Source organism: Podarcis pityusensis (genome assembly GCF_964106645.2).
Source record: "Podarcis pityusensis genome assembly, chromosome: 13".
Lineage (NCBI taxonomy): Eukaryota > Metazoa > Chordata > Lepidosauria > Squamata > Lacertidae > Podarcis > Podarcis pityusensis.
In genome coordinates this window covers 39,737,085-39,764,956 of record NC_138038.1, presented here as the reverse complement: position 1 = coordinate 39,764,956, position 27,872 = coordinate 39,737,085, and the positions used below count along the sequence as shown (strand labels likewise).

At 45.7% G+C, this 27,872-nt stretch overlaps 2 protein-coding genes across 8 annotated transcripts in view; both read right to left on the bottom strand.

Moving 5' to 3' along the window:
• Positions 1-3,334, bottom strand: part of LOC308461264 (uncharacterized protein) — a gene marked incomplete at its 5' end in the record, with an annotated part of 37,008 nt that extends 33,674 nt beyond the window's left edge. The window contains 2 exons of the mRNA XM_080978035.1: positions 932-986; positions 2,788-3,334. Coding sequence (XP_080834161.1) covers positions 932-986; positions 2,788-3,334 — 602 coding nt within the window. The remainder of the gene's footprint in view (positions 1-931; positions 987-2,787) is intronic.
• A 5,449-nt stretch (positions 3,335-8,783) lies between these two features.
• LOC308461257 (uncharacterized protein) overlaps positions 8,784-27,872 on the bottom strand; it is a 43,996-nt gene continuing 24,907 nt past the window's right edge. Inside the window, exons 2-13 of one of the 7 annotated variants that reach the window (XM_080978010.1) lie at positions 21,999-22,041; positions 20,334-20,629; positions 20,089-20,249; positions 18,176-18,240; positions 15,853-16,076; positions 13,939-14,198; positions 13,377-13,502; positions 13,063-13,204; positions 12,898-12,948; positions 11,657-11,726; positions 10,916-11,202; positions 8,784-9,332 (exon numbers count right to left, since the gene is read on the bottom strand). In XM_080978010.1, the coding sequence (XP_080834136.1) occupies positions 9,316-9,332; positions 10,916-11,202; positions 11,657-11,726; positions 12,898-12,948; positions 13,063-13,204; positions 13,377-13,502; positions 13,939-14,198; positions 15,853-16,076; positions 18,176-18,240; positions 20,089-20,249; positions 20,334-20,629; positions 21,999-22,041 (1,742 nt within the window). In that variant the 3' untranslated portion in view covers positions 8,784-9,315. Of the gene's footprint in view, positions 9,333-10,642; positions 11,203-11,656; positions 11,727-12,897; positions 12,949-13,062; positions 13,205-13,376; positions 13,503-13,938; positions 14,199-15,852; positions 16,077-18,175; positions 18,241-20,088; positions 20,250-20,333; positions 20,630-21,998; positions 22,042-24,336; positions 25,029-27,872 lie in introns of those variants that run through there. The other 6 variants (XM_080978013.1, XM_080978007.1, XM_080978008.1 and 3 more) reach the window with 6 other exon arrangements.

Sequence of the window (27,872 nt, the reverse complement as noted above, 5' to 3'; positions counted from 1 at the left end):
GCCCCCCACCCACAGATCTGGATTCTGTATACATTTAGGTGTTGAATTTCAAAAGGAGGGGTAGTGTCTGCATGTGTGTACATAACATGCATTGTGGAAAAAGATTGCCACCCTGGTTAAAGAGCCCCTCTTAACTGCATGAGATTTCCCTTTTCTTTTTCCTCCTCCATGAGAGGAGCAGAAGCTGATCTAGGAAGGATGCTGCAAAGCCAGGGTCCTCTCTCTCCTCAGCTCCCTCCTTCAGTCACACTGGCTGCTGCATCTTTGGTGGCTCTCAGATTTCCTTTTCCATCACAACTTGGCTCAGACCCCTGGCCCCAGCACTGCCCACCCACAGCCGGGCAAGGGTCTTCCTGGCCACTGATGCTGCTCCTGCCACTGCTTATCACTGGTTGGGCTACTGAGAAGGAAGGCAAGAGGGAAAGAAAGGAGACAAGTGTTTTCCGTGCCTGTGTTTTGTGTGTGTGTAGAAAGAGAAAGAGAGTGAGTCCCTTAGCAAACTACAATTCCAGGGGGAGAACCAAATTGATTTGCCTCAGGCGCCGAAATGTCTGGGGCCAGCCCTGCATGCAAACCATGCTCCATAATAATAAGCAGAAGCTTGAAGTCATAGAAATGGCTGAGAAGTTGCCCTCTGGACTCACACACAAGCCTCTCCTCAAGGCTGCTTCTCCCGTTCCCCCATCCATCAGGTTCCTGAGGACCACTGAACTACTTGTGTCTCTTTACTAGTACACCAGCATCACCTAGCAACCCCGTTCCTAGGAAGTGATACTTATCACTAAATCCCTTAGCACTGTCCATTCCAGTGACACATTTGCCCATCCTTTTTCCTGGATGAAGCTCCCTCCCAAGCTAAGATCTGATTCTCACACCATCCAATCAATGCTCTTCCACTGTAAGCTGCAAGTAGAATTGCAATGGGACTTACCACACATTTTTCTTTCGTACATTCCTCTGCATATAAGGGGGCATGACACTGTCAACTGTGGAAAGGTAAGGGAGAGGTCAAAACTGGCTGTTTTATCCCTGCCCCCAGCAGTCTTTTGCTATATTTAATTAGCACCAGTGCATTTCTTGCTGGGTAAGCACATTTTCCTTTAACCATTGATGTTTGTGTGACACTAGCCCTTTGGAATTCCAGTGGATATCAGACTGTGAAATGTATATGAGAGAAAGAGTAGGGGCGAATGGTCAGTTGACACTTGACAGCTCTAGTTCTGACAATAAATGGAGTAGGACAAGGGTGCTTATTGGCACCCCTGCTGTTTAACATTTATGTAAATGATGTAATAACTAGAACTAAAACAACCAGAATTTTTTCCTGTTACACTTTTATCCCATAAGGTATCCATCTTGCTACAAACACGTGGGTATGAGGGGATTACTAAAGAACTTTAGTAGTTTGTCCTAACAAAGGTTTGAATATAAATTATTCCAAGACAAAAGCTGTAGTATTTGAGGCACAGCCTGTGAAGCATAAATGGTTCCTAAATGAACAAATAATTGAACAAGTGAGACATTTCAATTATTTGGAGATTTGTTCCCCGATAAAAGTACTTGGTACCATATAGCAGCACTTAGGCCTTGAAGACATCAAGATCTGCACAAGCAATTCTTAATTTTACCAGAAGCAAAGTCGGCACTGAGAACAAATAATGGTTAGGTGCTCCCACAGTTAACGTATTGGGGAGAAATTAATTTCTAATAAGACTACTCGGTTTATCCCCCACCCCCCAACTCCAGCAGCTAGTATTAGAGCAGAAACAGGAACTATGCCAGTACAGTGTCAAATTCCTATGGTCTTATTTAGGTATTATTTTAAACTCTGTAATATGGAAGACTTTTGTGGAGCAACAAAAATTACAACAGAAGATTTCTTGGGAGAGATGTGTGGCTCGGGCGCGCTGCAGGCTCATCTGAAGGAAGGTTAACCAAAAGTTTATTGTGGGGTGGAAACCCAGTTCCTTATTTATAATAATCATCTGACGTCATCCTGTAATAATGGGCATGCAGCATGTTCAGCAGACAGCCATTTGGAGACGGTGCTGTAGTGGCAGTATTGAACAGAAAATCCAGGGAACCTGCTTATACCATCGTAAAGCATAGAAATTCCTCCTTCTCTTCCTAGAGCAACCTTTCTGCAGGACATTCAGCAGGCAGCTGGATGAGCAGGGAAGAGCCATGGCTCAGTGGCAGAACACCTGCTTTGACTGCAGAAGGTCCCAGGTTCAATCCCTGGTGTCTCCAGGTAGGGCTGCGAAAGACTCCTGCCTGAAACCCTGGAGAGCCGCAGTCAGGCAAGATTAGCAATCCTGAGCTAGATGGACCATGAGGCCCATTTGGGACCTTCCTCTGTTCCTGGCCTGCAAACCTTCTGAACTTACAGGCCTGATTTAATTTTTTTGCAGGGCTCAAGCAGGAAAGAAAAAGGACTTTCCCTTCTACAAAGGGACAAGCTCTACCCTGAGTCCAAAAAACGGCCAGCCCTTTTGCTGAAGGCTGATTCTTTGCTGTTCTGTGTGTCCTAAGGGCCCTGAAGGTATTTGTAATATTTTAAGCAATAGCAACCAGACTGTTGAAACATACCAAATTGTTCCATATTCGCTAAATGCCTGGCGCTAAAGTAAAGATACAGTACTTCCAAACATTCCAAGCCCATGGTTGTGTTGTTTTTCCTTCTCTTCTTCACGGCTGCAGCTCAGCGCTGGGCTGGCGCAACCAGGGATGGAAGGATCTGCTGTCAGACGGAACGGCTGCGAAGGTCAGGATCCACCAAAGACTTACCTTCCCTGACGGAGAAGAGGAGACTGTCCGCCTCGTACTTGCAGTCAATGGCCCTCAGCGCACCGGCCGCCACGTCGACTGCGTAAGTTCCGCCGTAGTAGCTGAGCAGCAGGTCTCCGAGACGAGAGGCGCCTGCCTCCTGCAGCGCCTCCTCGGGGATGCGGACGAAGCCCTCCTCGAGCGGGATCTCGCGCAGTTTGCGCCGGAACCTCCGCCGCTCGTCCCGGCCCAACGTCCACAGGGAGAGTTGCAAGGCGCGAACGACAGGGAGCAGAGCGAGAGAGACATTCTCCCACTCAGAGAGAGACTGCGGGACGACCGACTGCTGCAATCGCCACCTGTTGGGATCCCTGTCGTCGTCGTCGCCGCTGCTGCTGCTGCTACTCGGGAGCACACCCTTGAGCCTTAGGGACCTCTGCAACTTGAGGAGGGGATCCACCTCCCTCTCCCCCTTCTTCTCGGTGGACCGGCCGGCCTCTTTCGCCTTCAGCTTCTCGCCTCCTTCCTCCAGGGGCTCCTTCGCCCAGTTGTATTCGGGGGTCGCCATGGCGCCCCTGCCCAGAGGAAAGTCTCGCCCCGCGGCAGAGCCGGGGAGGCGGCAGCGTCCGAAGGGGGAAGAAGGAAGCTGGCGACGCCCTCGGGGAAGCGGCTCCTCCGCGGGCGCTTGACGGGGGCGGAGACTCCCGAGGTTTCCTCCCGCCGAGCAGAGAATCAGCGCCGGACCTGGGCCGGCGAGAACGTGGGAAGGGTCTTCCCGGCGCTCCCAGAAGACTGGCTGGCTGGCGGGGAGGGGGGGGACGGCAAAATGAAAACACGCCGCTTCCTTCCAAGTTTGGCTCAACTTCTAATCGTGTATCAGCCAGGAGCATCTCCCTCCCTCCTCTCCCCTTGTTGCCAAAAGGAGCACATCCGCCCTTGCTGAACCGCAGGACCCAGAAGGGCAGAAACGAAACCGCCAGGTGAGCAAAGAAAGAGGGTGGAGCGCGCCTCTTTCTCAGCGCGGAAGGGAAGCCCTTGGCCGCCGCCTCTTCCTCGGAGAACCCAAAGTGCCTGCCCACCTTCTGGCTGCGGGATCCCGAAGACCGTCCGCAGGTGCAGGGGGGGGGCGCAACCAGGGGGGGCCTAGATGAAGTAAAACAAGAGAAATACTTAACTGAACAATCACGTCGGTTCTGCCCCCCTAACAAAGGTCCACCCCCCAAAAATATAATAATCCTGGCAACGCCCACGCGCCGGTGCCTGATGGACCCCCTCGAGAACTTGGAGAAAGACGAGCTGCGGAAGTTGAGGGGGAAACTGAAGGCAATTCCCATCGATGGATGGCGCTGAAGGAGCGGGTGCCACAAACGCACGTGAGCCTGCTCCGGCTTCGCTACTACACGGAGGAAGACGCCCCACACCTGACCGCCCAGATCTTCAATGGGATTAACTGCAGCATACGAGCCAGGGCCCTTTGCACCCCCTAAAATATTTGAGGGGGCCAGATCCACCTCCGAGGTTGACGGTCATTGCCATTCAAAGGGTGTGATCTTGTGATCGATTATGTGGGGCTAGGCTTACCTAAGCCCCCCCCCCCGCCCACATATTTAATTCAAGTTGGCTCCCCTGAACTGCAGCGACCAGGCACAGGCTCCGGGAAGTGGATTGGACTAGGGATAGGAAGGAGAACTCCCCCAAGTTCTCTGGTAGGTCGGTCCTGATCAAATTATCTGGATCTGTAGGGAGCTGGTTAGAGGAGGGCTTGCTTCAATATCTAGCGCAGGTGCCCAGAAATCTTGGGTGGACTTCTGTGCATCCCAGACTATTCCTCTCATTTCTTTCAAATAACCAAATTCCCATGATGAAGTGTACCAAAAATTGAGAGAGACTTCTTGGACCAGTTTCCTTTGGATGAAAGAATATTGGAAGCTTATGCAGGCCTAATGAAAAGGACAGAATGTTATTGGTAAAATATCTTTATTACAAAGTACTTTTATTTACAATGTACAAACTGGAAAGGAGAAATGTTAGGAAGCCCTAAGGCAAACCAACTTGGAGTCACCACCACCCAGGAAGTTCGGAGAAGGACAGGCTGGCTCTCTCTGGCTTCATCTCCTGGGATTCTGTTCAACTCCTGGGATTGAAACCTGCTCCTCCTCCCAAGATGTACATCTCCCAGCAAGAGAAAAAGTCCTGTTAGGAAAGGAACATGCACTGAACTGCAGCCTCAGGAGGGACTTTGCTCACCAGAGGCACTGTTCTTAGTGAATGAGACAGCTCTGCTGTGGTATGTCAAACACAAGAGCAGTTAAGTACAACATTCCTAGAGTGAACGTTTACACATGGGGAGGAATGTTTGTCCAGCCAGCAGGTAAACTTCCTCTGCATGTGACTAGAGGTGGGTGTGGCCTCACCCGTGCAGGTAACAACAATAGCACAGGGCAGGGCAGCCATCTCTCTCTCTCTCTGACTACTTTGGTTGAAGAAGCAACATCTGCTTAGCCAAAGATGCTCTCTTGGCCTCCAGCCAAGAGAGGACAAAGGGACTGTCTCCTTATGAGTTAGCTTTGAAAAATAACATACACCTGAAAACTAAGTTTGCCTTCTGGGATCCAATTGTGAACAGAATGTGAGTAAACTCTTTTTATAGAAGACTGTGTCGTGTCTTTTCTTTTATAAGGGAATAAAGGGGGAAATACCAGAACTGCTTTGTGTGGCTCACTGGTATTTCCCTGGAGGTCTGGAAATTGAAGCTCTGTTCGGAAAGGCTAGGGATTTTGTGGGAGAATTCTTAAGAGCTCAATGGGCTAAAATTCACAGTGGATAGCATGATGAAGAGGTGGATCTAGTGTGCGGCAGCTGTGAAAAAGTCCAATTCCATGCTGGGGATCATTAGGAAAGGAGCTGAACTTAAAACTGAATATCATACCATTTTGCAAATCCATGGCCAACCACATTTGGAATACTGTGTACAGTTCTGGTTCCACACCGCAAAAAAGGACATTGTAGAGTTGGGAAATGTTCAGAAAAGGGCAAGCAAAATTATTTATTTATTTTTTATAAGATATTTATTAGATTTTTTGAAACATTACAGCAAAAATGTAAAAGAAAAAAGAAAAACAGAAAATAAAAACAATTAAAAACACACATATTTCCAGTTACTTATTTTCCTTTAACTTGTTTCCGGGACCTCCTCATACCTCCCTTTTTTGTATTCCACTTCAATTTATTGGTTCAGCAAATCCTTACCATTGGATTTTAACCTATTTATAACCTTTTTTTTTTTTCATATTCTCTTAAAGCATTACAGCTAGAAACCACTTAGTTACTATCCAACATCATTCTATCATTCATTAATTTTACAATATTTCTGTAAGTAGTCTTTAAATTTCTTCCAATCTTCTTCTACCGACTCTTCTCCCTGGTCTCGGATTCTGCCAGTCATTTCCGCCTATTCCAAATAGTCCATCACCTTCATCTGCCATTCTTCCAAAGTGAGTAGATCTTGTGTCTTCCAATACTTTGCAATGAGTATTCTTGCTGCTGTTGTAGCATACATAAAAAAAAGTTCTGTCCTTCTTTGGCACCAATTGGCCGACAATGCCCAGAAGAAAGGCCTCTGGTTTCTTCAAGAAGGTATATTTAAATACCTTTTTCAGTTCATTATATATCATTTCCCAGAAAGCCTTAATCCTTGGGCACGTCCACCAAAGGTGAAAGAATGTACCTTCAGTTTCTTTACATTTCCAGCATTTATTGTCGGGCAAATGATAGATTTTTGCAAGCTTGACTGGGGTCATGTACCACCTGTATATCATTTTCATATTATTCTCTCTTAAGGCATTACATGCCGTAAACTTCGGCTGAAATGACCGGCAGAATCCGTGACCTGGGAGAAGAGAGGATTGAGGAGGACTGGAAGAAATTTAAGAACTATTTACAAAAGTATTGTAATTTGAGTGAATGCTAAATAAGATGCTAGATCAAAATAACTGAGCACCACTAAATTTAGAAGTTTTTAAGAAAATAAGTAAGACTGTGAAATTTAGCTCCTTCTGAGAATTATAAGATTATGAAATATAGAAGGGATATAAGAATTTAAATAAGATGATAAATTGCTGACAAAACGTTACAACGATGAAAGTGGGAGCGGGAGATGTGAGGAAGTCCAAAGAAAATGTGAAAATATGTTAAGATCAATGTTATATTGCTTATTATGTTTATTTTTATTGTAAAACCTAATAAATTGCTTTAAAAAAAAAAATACATGCCGTAAACTTCATACCTGTGTTCCATAACTGTTCCCAGTCAGCAAACATAATATTATGTCCAACATCTTGTGCCCATTTAATCATCGCAGATTTCACTGTTTCATTCTGAGTATTCCATTTCAACAGCAAGTTATACATTCTTGACAAATTTTTAGTTTTGGGTTCCAACAGTTCTGTTTCTAATTTTGATTTTTCCACCTGGAAGCCAATTTTCTTATCCAGATTATATGCCTCCATTATCTGGTAATAATGAAGCCTATCTCTCACTTTATTTTTTAGTTTCTCGAAACTCTGCAATTTCAATTTGTCTCCTTCTTGTTCCAAAATTTCCCAATATTTCGGCCATTTGGCCTCCATATTGAGCCTTTTCAGAGCTTTCGCTTCCATCGGTGACAACCACCTTGGGGTTTTATTTTCCAATAAATCCTTGTATCTTATCCAAACATTAAACAGTGCTTTCCTGACAATATGATTTTTAAATGCTTTATGTGCTTTGACCTTATCATACCATAAATATGCATGGCATCCAAATACGTTGTTAAAACCTTCTAAATCCAAAATGTCTGTATTTTCAAGAAGTAGCCATTCTTTCAACCAGCAAAAAGCTGCTGATTCATAATAAAGTTTAAAGTCTGGCAGGGCAAATCCACCTCTTTCCTTTGCATCAGTTAATATCTTAAATTTTATTCTGGGCTTCTTGCCCTGCCAGACAAATCTAGAAATATCTCTCTGCCACTTCTTGAAACAGTCCATCTTGTCCACGATTTGCAATGTTTGAAACAAAAACAGCATTCTAGGCAATACATTCATTTTTATCACAGCAATACGACCCAACAGTGAAAGCTTCAAATTTGACCAGATTTCTAAATCTTTTTTCACTTCCGTCCAACATTTTTCATAATTATCTTTAAATAAGTTCCCATTTTTGGCTGTCATATTAATCCCCAGGTATTTCACTTTCTTAACCACAGTCAGGCCTGTCTCATTCTGAAACCTCTCTCTTTCAATCGGTGTTAAATTTTTCTCTAAAACCTTAGTTTTTAGCTTGTTCAGTTTAAATCCTGCCACTTGACCAAATTCTTGAATTAATTCTAAAACCCTTTTAGTACTAGATTCTGGCTCCTGTAACGTCAATACTAAGTCATCTGCAAATGCTCTCAATTTGTACTGTTTGGCTCCGACCTGTATACCTTTAACCAACCGGTCCCTTCTAATCATATTCAGCAGAACCTCCAGGACCGATATAAAAAGCAGTGGGGAGATTGGGCACCCCTGTCGTGTCCCTTTTTCTATCTTAAATTCTTCCGTCACCACATTATTTACAATTAATTTAGCCTTTTGTTCAGAGTATATTGCACCTATACCATTTTCAAAACTTTGGCCTACCCCCATCCCCTGTAGATTCTTCTTCATAAAGCTCCAAGAGATATTGTCAAAAGCTTTCTCCGCATCCACAAATATCAGAACTGCTTTAGTGTTAATATTCATTTCTAGTTTTTCCAAAATGTCAATTATATTCCTCAAATTGTCAGACAAATGTCTTCCCGGGAGAAAGCCCGCTTGGTCTTTATAAATCTCTTCCATCAATACTTTTTTCAATCTCTTGGCCAAAATGTCTGCAAAAATTTTGTAATCCACATTAAGTAATGATATAGGGCGGTAGTTCTTAAGCTGAGTCTTTTCAGTCTCTGTTTTAGGTATAAGTGTAATGTACGCCTCTTTCCACGACTCTGGTGCCCTAGAAAAGGGCAAGCAAAATGATTGAGGGGATGCAGCAACTCCCATATGAGTGAGGCTGCAGGGTTTGAGACTGTTTAGAGAAAAGGTAAGAGAGGACATGATAGAAGTTTATAACATTATTCAGGGTGTGAGCAAAGTGGACAGAGAAATGTTTTTATCCCTTTCTTGGAACGCTAGAACCAGTGAGCAGCCAATGAGGCTGGATGTTGGAAGACGCAGACAGATAGAAGTCCTTCACACAGCGCAGAGTTAGACCATGGAACTCACTTCCACAGAAGACAGTGCTGGTCACCAACTTGGGTGGTTTCAAAAAAAGTTACTGGACAACTTCATGGAAGACACGGCTCCTTGCCATGATGGCTGTGCTCTCCCTCCTCAGTCAGAGGCAGAAATGCTTCTGAATACCAGTTGCTGGAAGCCACAGAAAGAGAGCGAGTTCTTGCACTTGCAGGTTTCCCACAGCCATCTGGCTGGTGGCGGTGAGAACAGGATGCTGGCCTGATCCAGCAGGCTCTTATTAAGTTCTAAGGCACAGGTTTCAGAATGAACTTCTTCCTGGAGGAAGGAAAAAAGGGATCATTGAGTACATGTGTGAAGCAATTAAATACTGTCAGGAAATGAAGGGAAAAGAAGCCCCCAAATTTCTAAAGTGTGGGAAACCTTTGGCCCTCCAAATGTTGCTGAACTACAACTCCCACCATCCTGGGCTCCACTGGCCAAGCTGGCTGGGTGTGATGGGAGTTGGTTCAACAACTTCTGGAGGTTCAACAGTTACCTGTTCCTACTCTAGAGAATGATCTTCAACTTTGGGCCCCCAGATGTTGTTGGTCTACAAGTTCCATCACCCCCAGCTAGCTTAACCTGACCTCAAAGAGGGTGGGAGTTGAAGTTCAGCAACATCAGGGGATCCAAAGTTGAAAAACAGCTCTAGAATGTTCCAAGTGGTGGCCTATGCAGGTAATCCTAAAGTATTACGGTGGGTGCAGGCAAGGGGTTCAGGAAGTTAGAAAGGGCAAGTTTTACCTAAAGTGAGAAACACATCCCTAAATTTGTGAGAAGCTTCACTGATGTACCTGTTCCCAGGCAGAGCAAGCTGTCCCCTGATCATGTTGTAGCAAAACTCCCCAAACTGGGGAACATGAGACCATGTGAATCAGGGGTAGTCAATATGGTGCCCTCCAGAAGATGCTGGACTACAACTCCCATCTTGCATGACCATGTGAAGTGCTCTTCTGTAAGCCTCAGATCTGAGGGACACAAGACGAAGGGCTGATCGACACCATTTAAGTGCATAAATTCCTCCAAAGAATCCTGGGAACAGTATTGTATTTAGAGCATGGTGTATTTCAGCCCTGTGAAAGGCTAAACTACAGTTCCCAGGATGCTTTGGGGGAAGCCACATGCTCTAAATGTGCATTAAAAATGTGGTGTGGATGCACAACTAGATCCATGTCTTCTTATCTCCAACAACATTGCCCCAGAGCAAACAGCTTTTGTATGTACAGCAGCGGTAGCCAACACAGTGCCCTAAGTAAACTGCAGGACTACAACTCCCATCATGCCTGATCTTTAGCAGTGCTGGCTGGGACTGATGGGAGCAGCAGTCCAACACCTCTAGGGAATCCATATTCTAGCAAGGCAGCACCTACACTCTGGAACGGCTTGCCCATTGACAGCTGTCTTCTTTGTACTATGCTCAGTGCTTGCTAAAAAAAATATTTGTTTAGGCAAGCCTACACAGATACGTAAAGCTGACACATATTTTAATAGGTGATTTTATTTTAAAAATTATATTTTAGCTGCTGATACTATTAACATTTTGAAATTTTTTAAGCTCAACTCATTTTAAACTTCTGACTTTTAAAAATAATATTTTTTGTTTTATACAAATAGCTTAGAGATTTGTTTCTTATAACTGAGCATAACACACATTCTGTTAAATAAAAAAGATAAGCCAACTACTGAAGGGCACCAGGTTGGTTATCCCTGATGTAAGGTTTCTATTCTCTCATCCCCACTGCCCCCATGAAGAGATTATCAATCCACCACTCTGCATTTGCTTGGGGGGGGGGGCAGGTGGCACTCCATTTGCCTTCCATCCTAGCAAGTTCTGTGAGCTGGAATTCCTTCTTTCTTACTCAGTCTCAGAGAGATGAGCCTCTCTGCCTCGGGCCTGCAGTTGATGGCTCTGAGCACCTCAGCCGCCACCTGCACAGCATCTTCCATGTAGAAACCAAGCAGCAGCAAGCTCAGGTCCATGACATCCGCCTTCATTAGCCTCCCCCGAGGGATGTTGTCATAGCCACCCCTGATGGGGGAATCGCTGAGATTGAGCTTGAACCTCTTGAGTTCATCCTCATCCAGATTCTCCAGGACGGACACCAGATGTTCTCTGATGGTCCTCAGCTTCACTCTGCACTGGCGCCTCCAACAGCAGGCAAAAGCAGACACAAAACAAGAGAACCTCATCAAAGGGATATGGGAAGGAACTACATCATCAGGAGGTGCTGTCACCTTCCATGACTGTGACTGGCACTGAGGGAGGGGAAAGAGGTGTGGCCTGAGGTTGCTCTGAAGTTTAGAGAGCCATCTTTGATCAGCGATCGGAGGTCCGAGGAACACAATGCTGGGATTGGAGCTAAACCTCCTCCTGCTCTGAGGGGAGCATTGCATGCAACCAATATGTAGAGAGATACCCAATTTAGCTTCTGTTGACTTTACACATTTGCATGTTCCTGCTCCTCCAGCAACAGCAGTGCAGCCAATGCCTAAACAGCGCACCCCCCCCCCCAGCATCTGCTGTCTGCCTGTGGCAGCTGCTGAATTGTCCCTAATAGCAGGACTGGCTTTGTGTGAGGAAAGGGAATGTCAAGCCCTACCTGCTTTCCACACCATGTCCTGAGTCAGTGCTGCTGGAAGCAGCATGGGTCAGAGTGCAGCAACAAGCACCTGGAAAAGAGAGAGAGAAAGTTTATGGATAGGTAGGAAACAAGGAGGGATCACGGGGAAATGATAATCATGGAACGTTAACCAGTAGAAGATCTTCGGGTTTCAAATTGCAGCAGCGTTGTGTGTGACACCAAAATTTTGCACTCACACACGCTTCTCACCTTCCATTCTACATCATAGTTGTAGCAGGGGTATAGTGTGGGGGGCCCAGGGGGCCATCGCCCCGGGTGAACGATTTTTGGGGGGTGCAAACCAGGACTGCTGGCAGGGGTCTGCTGCGATACTGTAGGGAGAGGCCATTCTGCCAGCATTTATATCCATGAAAACTACCCACAAGGCCCCTGTCCTTGGAAGAATACCAACTTTTTGGACTCTGTGTCACATATGTTACTTGTTAAAGTCTTACACTTGCACTACCCCTTCATAACACAATTTCCAAAGTTGGCTCACAAGGAAAAACAGAGCAACAAACACACACATTAACATGCAATTAGAAAAATAGTTTAACAACTGACACTCAGCTGAAAACTAAGAAGCCCAGGCGGTAAAACATACCAGGAGAAAATACCGTATTTTTCGCTCTATAACACGCACCCGACCATAACACGCATGTAGTTTTTAGAGGAGGAAAATCCATAGGCATGCCACCCGTAGGCATTCCCTCCATAACACGCACAGACATTTCCCCTTACTTTTTAGGAGGAAAAAAGTGAGTGTTGTGGTGCAAAAAATACGGTAAATGTCGCCCTCTGTGACCTTTCCTGCTTGCCAGACAGAGCTATCCCTCCCCAGCAGCCAAGTACACACACTGCACCCTTTCCGGCTGTTCTGGGGGTTCTCCTTCACCCTCCAAAGTGCATTTGAGGGAAGTGGTGGGTGAAGGGAGGAAAGCCCAATTGCAGTATCTTGAGCATTTGCACTGGATTCCGTTAGCACACTGGGTGTGCTGAATCCAAGCCAAAGCTGTTTCTACAAAATTTAGCTGCGTGGAAAGAACTTCATCTGGCACCAAAGGAGATTATAAAGCAATGGGGAACCTGCACCGGAAGGCGATTCCCTAACATTACAAAAGTAACTTTTCTATGGTACTGTATCACCAGCCACTCTGTGCTGCCATTGGGAGGAAGGTGGGATTTAACTATGAGGAAATAAGTAATTAAAACCTGCAGACCTTGCTCTGAGTTTGAAGGAGAAGACGTCATCTCAGGAGACTTTAACTCTTCTGAAAGAGAACAGGAATGAAGCAGTCAAAGAGGGAATGTGACTGGGATGTCATTTTCCATCCTGCCTCCCCAATTATGGTCAAACCTTCCGATCTTCCTCCAATCCAACTCACTTTGTGTCACACGGGCCTCCCAGATGAGTTCATTCGTGCGCTTGTCCATCACACTGAAGTTGAACATGTCTTGCATTTGCTCAGCAGACAGTTCCACGTACTGCTGCATCTTGTCAGCATCCAGGTATTGAAACTCCACTTCCTGTGAGGAAGCATAAAACCTCCTTATGTGCAAACAAGGCTTAGCCCAGTCGACCAGTCCAAGGGAGTCAAATTAAAGCGTGACGAGGGATCCTGGTGGAGTCCCTCCCGTTCTCATGCTTTACACCCTTGGCTCTGCCCTAGCAAAGCCTTTCATCATCTTTGCGTCTCACCTTGGGACAGACTCTGACATCATTTGTCTCCACAAAGAAGCGAGAGCCAATCGTCAGAGGCCTCAGGGTCCAGGGGGGTTTGTCTATTCTCTGTGAAGGGCACTGTACTTCATGCTCATGAACCGCCTGGGAAAGGCAAAGAAGGGCACTTCTGAGTTATGCAAGAAAGGTAACCAATTTCTGGAAGACTGGATCCCTACCCCTTTCTTGGCTTTGTTGCAGCATTTAAGGCAGGGATGGGGAACCTGCAACCTGCCAGATGTCATGAGTCAGGAATGATGGATTTTGTAGTCCCAAAACATTTGAAGGGACACAGGATCTCCATCAGTGATATAAAAAAACTAAACCACTTCAGTAGCAGAGACCAAAATATGGATAGGTAATATGATGTTGGCGAGCAGTCTGGTAAATTAGTTCAAGCCCAACAAAAGGAGATACAGTTAATAAACCATGACACACTCTGATGCATAATTTTGTATAGCTACTCTGTCAGGCTTCCTATGGTCAAGCAAAAGATCCAGGACGTCTGGAATACCAATCAGAGTTGCAGAATCCTGGTTACCTTTGTTATGGAATGGTCATTGGGCAGAAGGTACAGGTGGAATGTTGGTGGCTGGAATTGAACCATTTGATAGAGCAGTGCTACAGTGTGCACTATTATCTTCCGCTTAAACCATGACCATGATGTTTTCAAAATGGCTCCACGTGGAGAGAAGTTTGGGTTTTCCAACACAACATGATACGGCCCCACTCTGTCTGGCTTCTCTAGACTCATGCCACCTTCCACAAAATGTGCAATGAGGACTTGGGAACCACCTTTACCTGGAAAGGAGCAAAAGAAAAAACAAACAGACATGTTACAAGTGGGAAACTGTGGAGCTGTCCACCAGGAACTGGAGTCAAGAGCAGGTCAGCAATAAAACACCCAGTGTCAGTGAAGTCAACCCTGCACTGCAACTCATTCCGGTACAGTGGTGCCCCGCAAGACGAACGCCTCGCAAGACGGAAAACCCGCTAGACGAAAGGGTTTTCCGTTTTGGAGGCGCTTCGCAAAACGAATTTCCCTATGGGCTTCCTTCGCAAGACGAAAGCCCATAGGGAAATCTCCAGGACAGCGGGGAAGCGCAGCGCGTCTTCCCCACTGTCCTCGGACCTCCTCCGAAGGCTGGCGGTGGGGCGGAAAGCCCTTCTCCCCGCACCAGCCTTCGGAAGGCTCCTCCGAAGGCTGGCGGTGGGGCGGAAAGCCCTTCTCCCCGAGCCAGCCTTCGGAAGGCTCCTCCGAAGGCTGGCGGTGGGGAGAAAAGCCCTTCTCCCCGAGCCAGCCTTCGGAAGGCTCCTCCGAAGGCTGGCGGTGGGGAGAAAAGCCCTTCTCCCCGCGCCAGCCTTCGGAAGGCTCCTCCGAAGGCTGGCGGTGGGGAGAAAAGCCCTTCTCCCCGCGCCAGCCTTCGGAAGGCTCCTCCGAAGGCTGGCGGTGGGGAGAAAAGCCCTTCTCCCCGAGCCAGCCTTCGGAAGGCTCCTCCGAAGGCTGGCGGTGGGGCGGAAAGCCCTTCTCCCCGCGCCAGCCTTCGGATGGCTGTCCTGAAGACTTGCGGTGGGAAGAGGGTTTTCCTTCCCACCGCCAACATTCAGAATGCTGTTCTGAATGTTGGCGGTGGAGAGGAAAAACCCTCCTCCCACCGCAAGCCCCAGGAACAGAGGAGAAGTGCTGCGCCCCTTCCCCTCTGTTCCCGTACCTGTCCTGAAGGCTTGCGGTGGGGAGAAAAGCCCTTCTCCGCACCGTCAGCCTGGCAAGCGGTTTCCATAGGAACGCATTAATTGATTTTCAATGCATTCCTATGGGAAACCGTGCTTCGCAAGACGAAAAACTCGCAAGAAGAAAAAACTTGCGGAACGAATTAATTTCGTCTTGCGAGGCACCACTGTACATCTAGCCCCTATGAGGCTGTTCCCTAAGGCTCTTTCTCCCCCAGGTCCTTCCCAAAGCGATCTGAGATTCCAAAACTATGTCTGTATTTGCTCTGCTTTCTTCATACCACTTCTGATTCTGGGAGACGAATGGAGAAAGGAGCAGGCTGCAAAAGGAGGGGGAGGCTGCCCTGGCTTCTCAGCGGCCTGCCTCACATCTGTCTCCTGGCCCCCTTCCTCTCCAGTCTCCACTTCTGCCTCCAATTTTGCACTGCTCTCGGTCACAGCCTCTTCCTGCTCACTAAACCCTGTTCCCTCTCCAACCTCCAACACCACCTCCTCCCAGGCTGCTCCCTCTGATCCCTCATCATTGTCCCACCAGCACTCTCCTGGCTCTGAGCCTTCTTCCCCTGGGGGTTCCCTTGGGAGTTCCCCAACTGGTGCCTCCCACCACTCCTCTGCAGCCAGCCTGTGCATGACCTCCCATGAGTGTGGATGACAAAGCTCATCACTGCACCCTTCCTGTTACATGCAATATTTATTTTGTTGCAAGCTTTTTTGCCTGCCATACCTGCAAGACACAAGAAGTGAGGGAAGTGAACAGCTGCCACAGCCTTTGCTGGATCTGCTTCAATGTTGATCAAAGGCCCAGCAACAACCCAATTCTTCATGTTCTGTTTGGCCAGGTGCTTAGACCATGAATCAAAGTGGTAGGTGATGGTCACAGCTCCTCTCACCTCAAATATGACATCAGTATAAAAGCAAAGGAAGGATCCAGCCTCCGTGAAGCACAGTCTGAATGCCACAAAGTAGAAAATGGAAAGAGAAATGGATTAAACACCAGCTGGACACCCTCTGCATCCCCCATGATGGGAAGCAATCCCCACCCCAATAATATTTGACCAGAAAATCTCAAAGAAACAATAAAATGGGTTAGAGCACGGTTCTGATCAGTGTTATTCTTCTAGAAAGAGATGCTGCAACTCACCATGAACGCTTCCCTTCTTCTCTTATAATGGCCATGGCGCTCACCTGAGAGGTGCTGGAACTCAGTTCTGGTGAGGTCCAGATGAAAAAAGCCCTGGAGCTGATAATGCCAAGGTTTCAAGTTTGATCCCTGCATGGGGCAGCTGCATATTCTGGCATTGCAAAGGGTTGTACTATAACACCCTCAGGATCCCTTCCAACAATCCTATGATTCTATGAAGATTAGGAAGAGACCTACGCACACTTAAACCCCTATGGAAAGCAGGGTGTAAAAGAGTGAAATGGAGATGTGGAATATTAACCCCAAGATCACAACTGAAAAGTGGAAAACCATGAGCTCTTTGTGTGAGACATTTAAAATGCAGTCAAACCAACAATTTGTGTTTTGCTAGATAGGCGCATGAAAGGGTTTTCCCGTAAACTTGCTAGCAAGAGCTCTGTGATAAAAAAACCCTTGTGCCCAGGCAGGAAGTGGGCGCAACTATATCTCCTCCTCTCTGCCTGGGCACACCTTCTTTCTGCTCTTCTCCATGTGCCTGCAATGTTGCAAGATCTGGTAAGTCTGAGCTCCTTTATTTAAAGAGTAGAAAAACCTTTTCTCCAAACTTACAGATTTCACTTTCCTCACAATCTGCTTTACTTAGACATCAATTTGTGATGCTAAGCCCATTCCTCAGAGGACGGGGGATATAAACAATTGGATTTAAGCAACACCAATGTTGAATCGTAGTATTTTCCCAGCTCTGTTCCTGGGAACCCAAGAATGCAATGTGCAAGTGACAGATTTTCAGGATGCTGTCAGCAACACCCAGCTGTTGCCCAGAAAATTATCGTAACAAGGGAATATTTCTTACCATTCTTTTTTATTCAATATTTACAGAGAGAGGCTATACAACCCAGTCTCTTCAATAATGGCGTTGTCCCAAGTGAATCTCCACACATCCCATCTCTCCCACCTCCTCATTCGTCACTTCTATTGGCACTGTCTTTGACCTCTTAGCTCTCCTACTTTAAAGGCTCGCTGGGTCTCGCAAAACATTGGAAAACTCAAGATCTACCCACACTGGAAGAATGGCAGATGCAACTGATAGACTACATGGAACTGGCTGAGATGACCGGCAGAATTCGTGACCTGGGAGAAGAGAGGACTGAGGAGGATTGGAAGAAATTTAAGAATTATTTACAAAAATATTGTAATTTGAGTGAATGCTAAACAGGATGCTAGATCAAAATAACTGAGCACCACTAAATTTAGAGGATTTTAAGAAAATAAGCAAGATTGTGAAAATATAACCCCTTTTGAGAACTAGAAGATTATGAAACATAGAAGGGATATAAGAATGCAAATAAGATAATAAATTGCTGACAAAATGTTATAACGATGAAAGTGGGAGAGGGAGATGTGAGGAAGTCCAAAGAAAATGTGAAATTATGTTAAGATAAATGTTATACTGTTTATTATGTTTATTTCTATTGTAAAACCCAATAAATTGTTTATAAAAAAAAAAAAAAAATAAAGGCTCGCTGGGTTCTGGAAGATGGTGTGTCTGGAATGCTTTCTAATGACAATGTTAGCTGTGTGTTGCTCTCCCATGATTTCCCAACTTTCCCTCTCATCTGACTCTGAGCTGTGACCTCTCTCAACCCCCTGTTGTAAATCTATACTGTCTTCTTCTTCCTCTTCCCTGGAAGGTTCAGGTCTCCACCACTCCTCCTCTGCCCAGTCCCTGACACAGATGTAGTTTGGGAACGTTTTAGAGAACATTCACCACATGTGATGATTGCGAGACCTTCATATACCAAATGTGTTCTGCTGAACACTTCTCTGAAACCCAAAAAGAAATTCAATGTAGATAACTTTCCCTTAAAGGAGAAAGCTTTGAAAAACTGAGAGAGACATTGCTCACCTGTATCTTTCACGACTCATTTCTGAGTCCAAAAACACCTCTGGTCTGATTGTTTCTGGAAGATCCTGTAACAAAATAATTTATCACCAATATGAGCACCAGACCCCTTTTCCACCTGAAATCAGGACATTCCTGTTTCTAACACCCATATGACCACACCAAGGAGCACTGCTTGAGGTCAGCCCCACAAATACAGACCACTAATGGCTCTTTTAGAGCTACTTTCTTCTACATTCATTTTGGCCATAGTAGTTCTCACTCAGGTCTGACAGTTTCTTATGAAAGGTTTTTTCTTTCACCTCAGGGGCATTCTCCCTGTTCCTTACAGAGAGCCCCTGCACAGGTTTCTCGCTATTAACATTTAGGGATCTTTCTCTTTCTGTTTCACTTTAGACAGATCACACTAACAGACACGGCCCAAATGAGTATCCTGAGAACTCTCTCTTGGCAGCCATTCCCCCTCCTCACACGCAGAGAGAAGCAGAAAGACAGTTGAAAATGATAGTTACTGGAATAACAGTTGGAACAGAATGGAATGCCTCTCTCATGTGACCCACACTCAACCAATCACATGAGAGATACAGTGAAAGGAAAAGAAAACATAAGAAAACATTCCCATTCCAGGAAATGGGAATGCACTGCCACAGAATAGGTCTTCAAAGAGGCTCTAGTCTGTGTTCAGTCAGACTCATTCTGCCAACTTCCTTGTAGTCACCCTCTCACACGCTTATTCATTACCAGCTCCCTAGAGAACCAGGCGGCTGGTCTGGCTCCAGTTCCTGAGCAGGGACACTCAGGAGTAATCTGTCTGGCTGTGTCTTGCAGATGTGGAATGAAATGTCTCAACAACAGTTGTTTAAAATTACTTCTTTTTTTTACCCCAAGTACTCAGAAAAATCTGTCAAAATCTTTCTACGATTCCCACAATCTCCCAAACTTGTACTTGATACAATGTATGTGGAGAGATGATTTCCAGAGCCCATGGGTAAAAAATTTACAGCTGAAAATAACGGCAATGGGAATCTCCCCATCCAAATTACTAGAGCAGGACATAGTTCCAGCTAAAAGAACAGTAACCTGTAAACTAGAGGAGATGGACTTGCAGCAGAAAATGGTATTGGGCAATGGTACCTGCTCACCTCTAAACCTTGGTTTATTACCCCTCTTAAGGCTCCCAAACTATTTGAATTCCTTAACTTCTTCGGCTCATAGATATGCCTTTGTAAAGGCAAGATTCAACACCTTCCCATCGAACATGCTGAGAAATAGATTCTCCAATGGACAGATATCGCTCTTATGTGATTGTAATTGTGGGGCACCGGAATCGTTGCATCACATAATTTTTGACTGTGCTTTTCACTCATCGGCCAGGAGCAAGTTTCTTGCCCAATATCTAAAGGGAATTGCCGATGATACGAATGAAGCCAAACTGAGATATCTATTAAATGATGATGACCCCCTAAGATCACTCACGGTTGCCAGATTCTTGATCAGTGTCCTATCCCTAAAGAAGAGAAACGGACTCCTGTGTGGCTCGGAAAATCCCTTTAAACCATGATCTATGTTTTAGGATGTAACTAGGTGAATCACCATTGATGTCTTTTATTGATTTGTGAGCAGATGGTGATGGTTATGTTACAAATTTATTGCAACGTATGATGTTGGTCTTTTGTTTTTGTTCTGCTTTGGTTCTTGTCTGTTTTTTGTAAGTTTTGACGGTTTTAAATTTGGAGGTTCAAGTACATTATGTTGGTATGGGAAACTGTCGTGTGACGGGCCAATGGCCGTAATAAAGATCAATCCAATTTCTACGATTCCTACTTTTAGTAGTTAAGTATTTTTATTCATTTACTTGACTGGGGGGAGGCAGCTGTCCCCTCCCCTGATCTGGGCCCGTGTGTTCAGCCACTTACTTCACAGGGACACAGATTACACACAACACTTTCCCCACAAACTGCTGGGTTTTCCACCTTGCTGCTTCTTCCTTCCTCCGCAAATAGGGGGGATTCTGACTTCAGCCCTGAGGGGCCTGTCCCCTGGACCAATTCTTTACCCGAGCCTGTAAAAGACAATTCTTTACCTGACATGACTGTTGCAAGGAGGAGGAAGGTAGTTGAACTGTCCTTGAAGCTTAGAAAGTACTCCAAGTCATACTCACCATGTACTGCAACTAGCAGAATCTGAATGGAGCCTGGATGTTTCCTTTCTACTTGTTCCAGGAACCAGCAACAAGTTGCCTCCCCCCTTTCCTGGATCATATCCAGCAATTTTTGACATTCCTCCTTGAAGTCTTTCTTTGCTTGAAACAAGTCCCGGTATTCTTTCCGTGTGATAATAAAGCCATAGCTTAATAAATCTATAAAGAATCCTAGGTCCTTTTCAATAATTTCAAGTAATTCTTTTCTTCCCTTGCAGACCATCTCATCCCCAGTGATAGCGACTCCTTCCAGTGACCTGTGGCAAAAACATTTCTTTTATGTTGGCATTTGTGGCTGGGAGGGTGGGGTGGAGAGGGAGGGATAGCATTAGAGCCGAATTAGGATACAAGCTGGGCCTGAAGTGCTCCACCCCTGCTCTACTGCCCTCACTGATCCTTGCAGACCATTTGATCAGCAGTGACAGCGACTCCTTTCATTGACCTGTGAGAAAAACATTGATTTTATTTTAGGCATTGTTGTGGGGAGAGAATTAGAACCTGATTAGGATACAAGCTGGGGCTGAAGTTTTCCACCCCTGGTATACTGCCTTCATTGATCCTCTGAGCATGCTAAGATCTGCTTTTCTATGCAACCTGGAAAACATGCTGATTTATTCCACACTGGGGGAAAAGCATGATGTAATTTGCCATCCTTTTTAATGGCCAAGAATATACTCAAACCAGTCAGCTGCCTCTCTTGTCCATACTTTTCCATCTTGCTGAGAGAGGATGATGCAGCAGCTGTGCCTCCCCTCTCCCCTCTGGACTATGATATTATTATTATTATATTATTATTATTATTATTATTAAGCTGATTGGTCTTGGCTGTCAAGTCCAGCTCCCCCTCCTCTTTCAGGTCAGGCAGTCTCCTTTCCACCAGCAGAAGGCAACAGCCACTTCATCTCAGGTTGCCTCGTCCATCCCAGCCTGGCTCAGCCCCCCTGGTCCCAGCAGGGCGAGGGGTTTCCCTGCCATTGATGCTCTCCTGCCACTGCTCATTGCTGGTGGGGCTGCTGAGAAGGAATGAAGGCAGGAGGGAAAGAAAGGAGAGAAGTGACTTTCCCCTGTGTTTTCAAACACACCCCCTTAGCAAACTACAATTTCTGGGGAAACACCCACTTGATTTGCCTCAGTCACTAAAATGTCTAGGGCCAGCCCTGCATACAAAGCATGCTCTATGATAATACGAAGAAGTTTGAATTCAGAGTATTATGGTTTGCATGTGATGTCATGTGGTGAGAGGAGGCCTGATGGGGTCTGTCACAACAGCAGGGAGGGCCTGAAGGGGTCCACCACAGCAGCCCATCGGGGCCAATCAAAGCCTTGAGTGTGACCAGGATTTATTTTAGGGGGGCAGGCTTTATGTTGGGGGGACAGAACTGAGTTCTCTTGGACACAACTGATCAATTAGTTAAGTTTTTTTTATTTACTTGATTGGGGGGCAGCTGGCCCTCTGCCTACTCCCATGGTCATGGGCACAGAATATTGAGGGGACCCAACCCACTCCTTGAAATTTGGGGGAGTTGTCAGTCCCCCGTCCCCCTTGCTTATCTTCGAATCCCTTAGCACCATTCGTTCTAGCAACACATTTGCCCATCCTGCAAACAGAATTGTGTTGGGACTTACCACACGTTTCTCTTTCTTTCATTGCTCAGCATATAATCATAACCTGTAGGGAGGTAAGGGAGAGGTCAAAATTGGCTGCTTTATTCCCCCTCCCCCTGCCCCCCCCAACAGTCTTTTTCTATATTTAATTGGGGCCAGTGCATTTCTTGCTGGGTAAGCACTTCTTTCCTTAACCAGTGACTAGGGGTGTCACACTAGCTGCTTGGGGGGTATAGAATATTCTCCACAAACTGTAAATTCTAATGTAAGAACTGGTTTTACAACCCACATTTTAAAAATCTAGTAAAAATTAAGTCAAGCTGTGATATTGCCAGTGCAAGTAATGAATAATGGATTTTTTGATCCAGTTACATTACTGGGCAATGTGTCATTCACCATTGGCACTTCTGAAATGCGAGCTACAGAAAACATTTTTTTTTTAGTTTTAAAAATGCTATTCGTTTAAATTTGATGAACATTTGAATTTGTATGTATTTCAACTATATGTAATAGCCTTTTTTATATTTTGGTGTGACCTTATTCTTAGCGATTGTATATCCTTGGCCATACAGTGTGATTTTTTTTTTTTTTACAGAAAGTAGCTTTAATGCTTTATACACTTAAAGTACCTAGGCCTATAAAATTATGTGTAATAGCACGTGAGGTGGACTTATTTATTTAGCTAAAAGGAATAGACAGAGACAGACCAGAAAAGCTTGCATATGTAGCACATAACTTAAAGCTCCTAACAAGCTCATTGAATTTTACACAACCATCAACTTTGTTCTATGATCTCACAGATGATCAGTGTGGAACTGAAATCTCTGCTACCAGTGGAGACAAACATGGTGACTTATCCTCTTAAGATGTTTGAGGAGTCAATATAAATTTATAAACATTTGAGACTTGTTACTTAAAGCCTATTTTTTGAATAAATTTATTTCTTGTCACAATTTATCAGTTATAATTTAAATATGTTGTGTGTTGCCTTACTTGTCTAAAGGTAAAAGTAAAGGGAGCAGATAGTAATTTGCATTTCTGATGTTATGTAACTTGTCATTACTGATTATTTGTTTTACTTTCTGGAAATAATAGCATTTATTTTAAACTTTATATTGATTTTATTAGTGTTGTACAGTACTGAAAATACTGCACCATGTAGATATGCTTATTAAAGAACGTACTCATATAGCGGACCTAAGGTTTTTTTATATTGCTTTTACTTTAAAAGCTACATTTCATACATACACAACATAATTAGAATTCAAATTGATGGTAAATATACGGTTAGTGGTGGGTGGTAGGCTTAGTGATTAACGCAAGTCATACACGTTGTTTTTTCAATTTCAAGTTTGGTGCAAAAAAATCAAAGAATGTGAATTCACTGCATTGCCCCATTGAATAAAAGCATCTGTACAGTTTTTGGTTGCCATCTGAACAAGTTTACCCATGAATAAACATGCATATAAATTAATTATATCATTTTCAATGCATCAAAATTATACCATTTTCAATGCATTAAAATGAATATTCTTCTATTTTAAATGAAATTCTCTAACATTCTCATTAATTGATAATATTCTCAAGAATATTCTCCAAATGATTATTCTCCAGAAGATTATTCACTAGATTTTAACATCACTAAACCATTTTATACCATCATAAAGCATGGATATTCCTCCTCTTCCTAGTGCAATCTATTTGCAGGACATTCAGCAGGCAGCTCTTCCAGCTGGATGACCAGGGAAGAGCCATGGCTCAGTGGCAGAACACCTGCTTTGCATGCAGAAGGTCCCAGGTTCAATCCCTGGTGTCTCCAGGTAGGGCTGCGAAAGACTCCTGCCTGAAACCCGGGAGAGCCGCAGTCAGGCAATGTTAGCAATCCTGAGCTAGATGGACCCTGAGGCCCATTTGGGACCTTCCTCTGTTCCAGAGACGTCAGGATGGCCTGCAAACCTCCTGAATTTACAGGCCTGATTAAAACTTTTTGCAGGGCTCAAGCAGGAAAGGAAAAGGACTTTCCCTTCTACAAAGGGACAAGCTCAACCCCGAGTCCAAAGAACTGCCAGCCCTTGTACTTAAGGCTGATTCTTTGCTGTTCTGTGTGTCCTAAGGGCCCTGAAGGTATTTGTAATATTTTAAGCAATAGCAACCAGACGGTTGAAACATACCAAATTGTTCCATTTCCGCTAAATGCCTGGCGCTAAAGTAAAGATACTTCCAAACATTCCAAGCCCATGGTTGTTTTTCCTTCCCTCCTTCGCGGCTGCAGCTCAGCGCTGGGCTGGCGCAACCAGGGATGGAAGGATCTGCTGTCAGACTGAACGACTGCGAAGGTCACGATCCACCAAAGACTTACCTTCCCTGACGGAGAAGAGGAGCCTGTCCGCCTCGTACTTGCAGTAAACGGCCCTCAGCGCATCGGCCGCCACGTCGACTGCGTAAGTTCCGCCGTAGTAGCTGAGCAGCAGGTATCCGAGGCGAGAGGCGCCTGCCTTGTGCAGAGCCTCTTCGGGGATGCGGACGAAGCCCTCCTTGAGCGGGATCTCGCGCACTTTGCGGCGGAACCTCCGCCGCTTGTCCCGACTCAAATACCGCAGGGATAATTGCAAGGCGACAGCGCTAGAGAGACTCTCCCGATAGTAACTCTCCTGCTCAAAGCCAAAGCGCGGGGCAAACGGGTCCTGCCCGCGCCACGGGAATAAGTCCCAGGGAGTAAGGTTGTCGTCGTCGTCGCTGCTGCTGCTGCTCTGGTGGTAGAGCCATCGAGACCCCTGCTGTCCCTGGAACTCGAGGAGGGGATCCTCCTCCCTCTCCCCTTCCTCCCTCCTCCCCTTCTTCTCGGTGGACTTGCCGGGCTCCTCCGTCTTCAGCTTCTCGCCTCCTTCCTCCAGGGGCTCCTTCGCCGAGGGGTCTTCGGGGTACTTGCCTGTGCAGCTCCACCGCCGCTGCTTCCCCTCCCCCTTCTCCTCGGGGGTCGCCATGGCGCCCCTGCTCAGAGGAAAGTCTCGCCCCGCGGCAGAGCCGGAGTGGCGGCAGAGTCCGAAAGGAGGAAGAAGGAAGCGGGCGACGCCCTCGGGGAAGCGGCTCCGCAGGGCGGAGTTGGTGGCCAACACTCCCGAGGTTTCCTCTCCCCCCCCCCCAAAAAAAGAGAATCAGCGCTGGACCTGGGAAGGCGAGAACGTGGGAAGGGCCTTCTCGGCGCTCCCAAAAGATTGGCTGGCAGGCAGGCAAGGGGGAAACAGCAAAATAAAAACACCCGCTTCCTCCCAAGTTTGGCTCAACCAGAGGCTAGCAAGGTTAGGTGGTCCCCGCTGCGGAATTTTTTTTTGTCACCCCCCCTGAATCTTTTTTTTACAGAGGGTACCCCAAAGTTGCGCCTGCCTGGTATCAATAGGCAGGGAGTTCCAAAGTCTGCCTATGCTGCCACACTAAAATATTGATTTTTCACAAGTGCAGGTGTTTTATGTGGAACCAGTAACTCCACCAGTTTTCTCAGATCAAAGCAGTTGAGTTGGGAATACATGGGGGAAGGCAATCTCTCAAGTAAGCTGATCCCAAGATGTTAAGAGCTTTGTAGTCCAGCATAAGATGAGTGGGGTCAGGTCAGTGGCCCATCCAGCCCTGGAAACATGGCTTTAGGGGTTATTATTGTTTAATACAGGAAGGTGGCCGTGTTGGTCTTCAGATACCTGATATCAGATATCTGAAGAAGCCTGCATGCACACGAAAGCTCATACCATAACAAACTTCGTTGGTCTCTAAGATGCTACTGGACAATTTTGGGAAAGATACCTTTGAAGGACTTTTTTTAGAAAAAAAAATAAAGACTTGATTCTTTTAAAGGATTTTTTTGGAACAGTTTTTTTAATGATCTTTTTCATTAGAATTTATTGACTTATTAAAAAAACCCCAAACTTTTTTTTTGTTAAGCACCTTTCAACATCCTCAGGCATTAGCACCAACCAATAGTCATTTTAACCACCAATCGGAAAGAAGTCGCTCCAAAGCAGTGTTGTGGTGCAGAGACAGAAAAACAAGTCTTTGGGAGCAACTAGATTTTTATGTGTCAAACAAAAGCACCATGCATTGCCCTAAAAGTCCAGGGAACACGAGGTGCTTCTAAACGTCCTTTTCATTGGACATGCATCAATATTATTTGCACCTGCAAAAGTTTTGGGGCTGTCCTACATACTTCCTTTCCCACCAGTCCTAGAACTTCCCGATGAAATTCTATAGCTGTTCATGCCACAAATGTCCTAGGGGAGAGTGGGGGGTGGTCCCCTCTTTTGCTGTGCCACTCCAGAAATCGACAATATGGTAGCCACAGGGAACAACTAATAAAAGGCAGAATTAAATCCACCACCGATGCGCTATTATTCTGTCTAGGAACGGAACACCATTGCGGAAGGGCCCATTAACTATTTCCCCAGAAGGGCGGCTACTCCCATAGCTCATGAGACAAGCACACCCCAGGGACTAGGAACTTGAGCATCCAGCCATCTTTAATTTAAAAAACAACAACGTTTAAATAATTAACAACAGAGAGGCTTGTTTCATGTACTACCGATTGCAAAAAAGGTGGGAGGGGAGAGATAATACACACACAAAAAACAAACCACACCTCGCAAAGTGGCACCATCTGATATTTCTAGGATTATTTCCACCAGCCCAGGCTTGCTCTTCCGAAAAGGGGGGGGGGTGTATCAATGCCGACTCCTTAAAGGAGCAGATATTTTCCAAGCTCTAAACGGAGATGGGAAAGCTGAAAGCAGGCAACAGGCAGCCCTGCCAGGCACCCGCGGCTTAAATGCAATATGCAAGGGGGGTAGGGAAGAGAGCCCCAGGAAATCCCAAAGCCTGGCGGCAGAAGCAGAAAGCCTCTTAGAGAAGCAGGCAGCTCGTTAGAACGCTGAGGAAAATACGCAGTGCCCAGAAAACACCCCCCTTCTCCCATCAGCCGCGACTGGGAGGCAAGTGGCAAAGAACACACACTCCAACAATGCAAAACAGGGACTGGGAGGCCGGCAGCAAAGCAGGAAACACACAGAACTCAAACCAGCAACGCAGGGGGGAACTCACCACCCACCCACCCACCCACACTTTCAGGAGGGGAAGCGCACACACACTAAACAAAATAAAGGGGAGATCTCAAGTAAGTTTGGTCTTGCCCGCCAGAGCCGCTGCAGCCGGGCAGCGAGGGCTGGCGAAAGGGCGCCAAGGATGGATACATGATGGTTTGCAAGAGCAGCGGTTCCCTCGCGGAACTGGCAGGGGGAAGTTGAGCCCGCAGCAAAATAAGCAGGAGCTGGAGCAAACGCCAGATCGCCGCCGCTGCAAGATCCCCAGCCAGAGCTTCTTCTATACAGTGGAACCTCGAGTTATGTACTTAATTTGTTCCGGAGGTCCGTTCTTAACCTGAAACTGTTCTTTAAAAAAAAAATTAACAAATCAATTAAATCACATTAATTCCAAATTACAGAGCCAAATTTTTGTTGAGGGTACCCATGTTTCGAGCTCCGAAAGGGATCTGGTCATCTTATTGCTGCTGCTTTGATGTTCACAATTGTGTCCAAATAATGTTCACAATTCTATCCATTCCTTCTTTGTTGTTTTCCTCATCTCTTCTTGTTGTTTTCGTATATTTTTCCTTTCTTTACTTTGTGACCTCTGATAGTCTCCACAAGCGAGTTGAAAACAAGCATTTTTATAATCCTGTGTGGATTTTTCCATTCATCCAAGAGTCATATTCAGACAGCAGACGCATTTCATCACTTCCATAAGAACAATCTTAACGTCTGCTCATTAATCTTCGCAGGCCTGTCACTCCCTTCTCGATCTTCTCAGGGGTTTCTGCCAAGAGTCCGATATAATAACAAAGCCATGGCCTCCTCC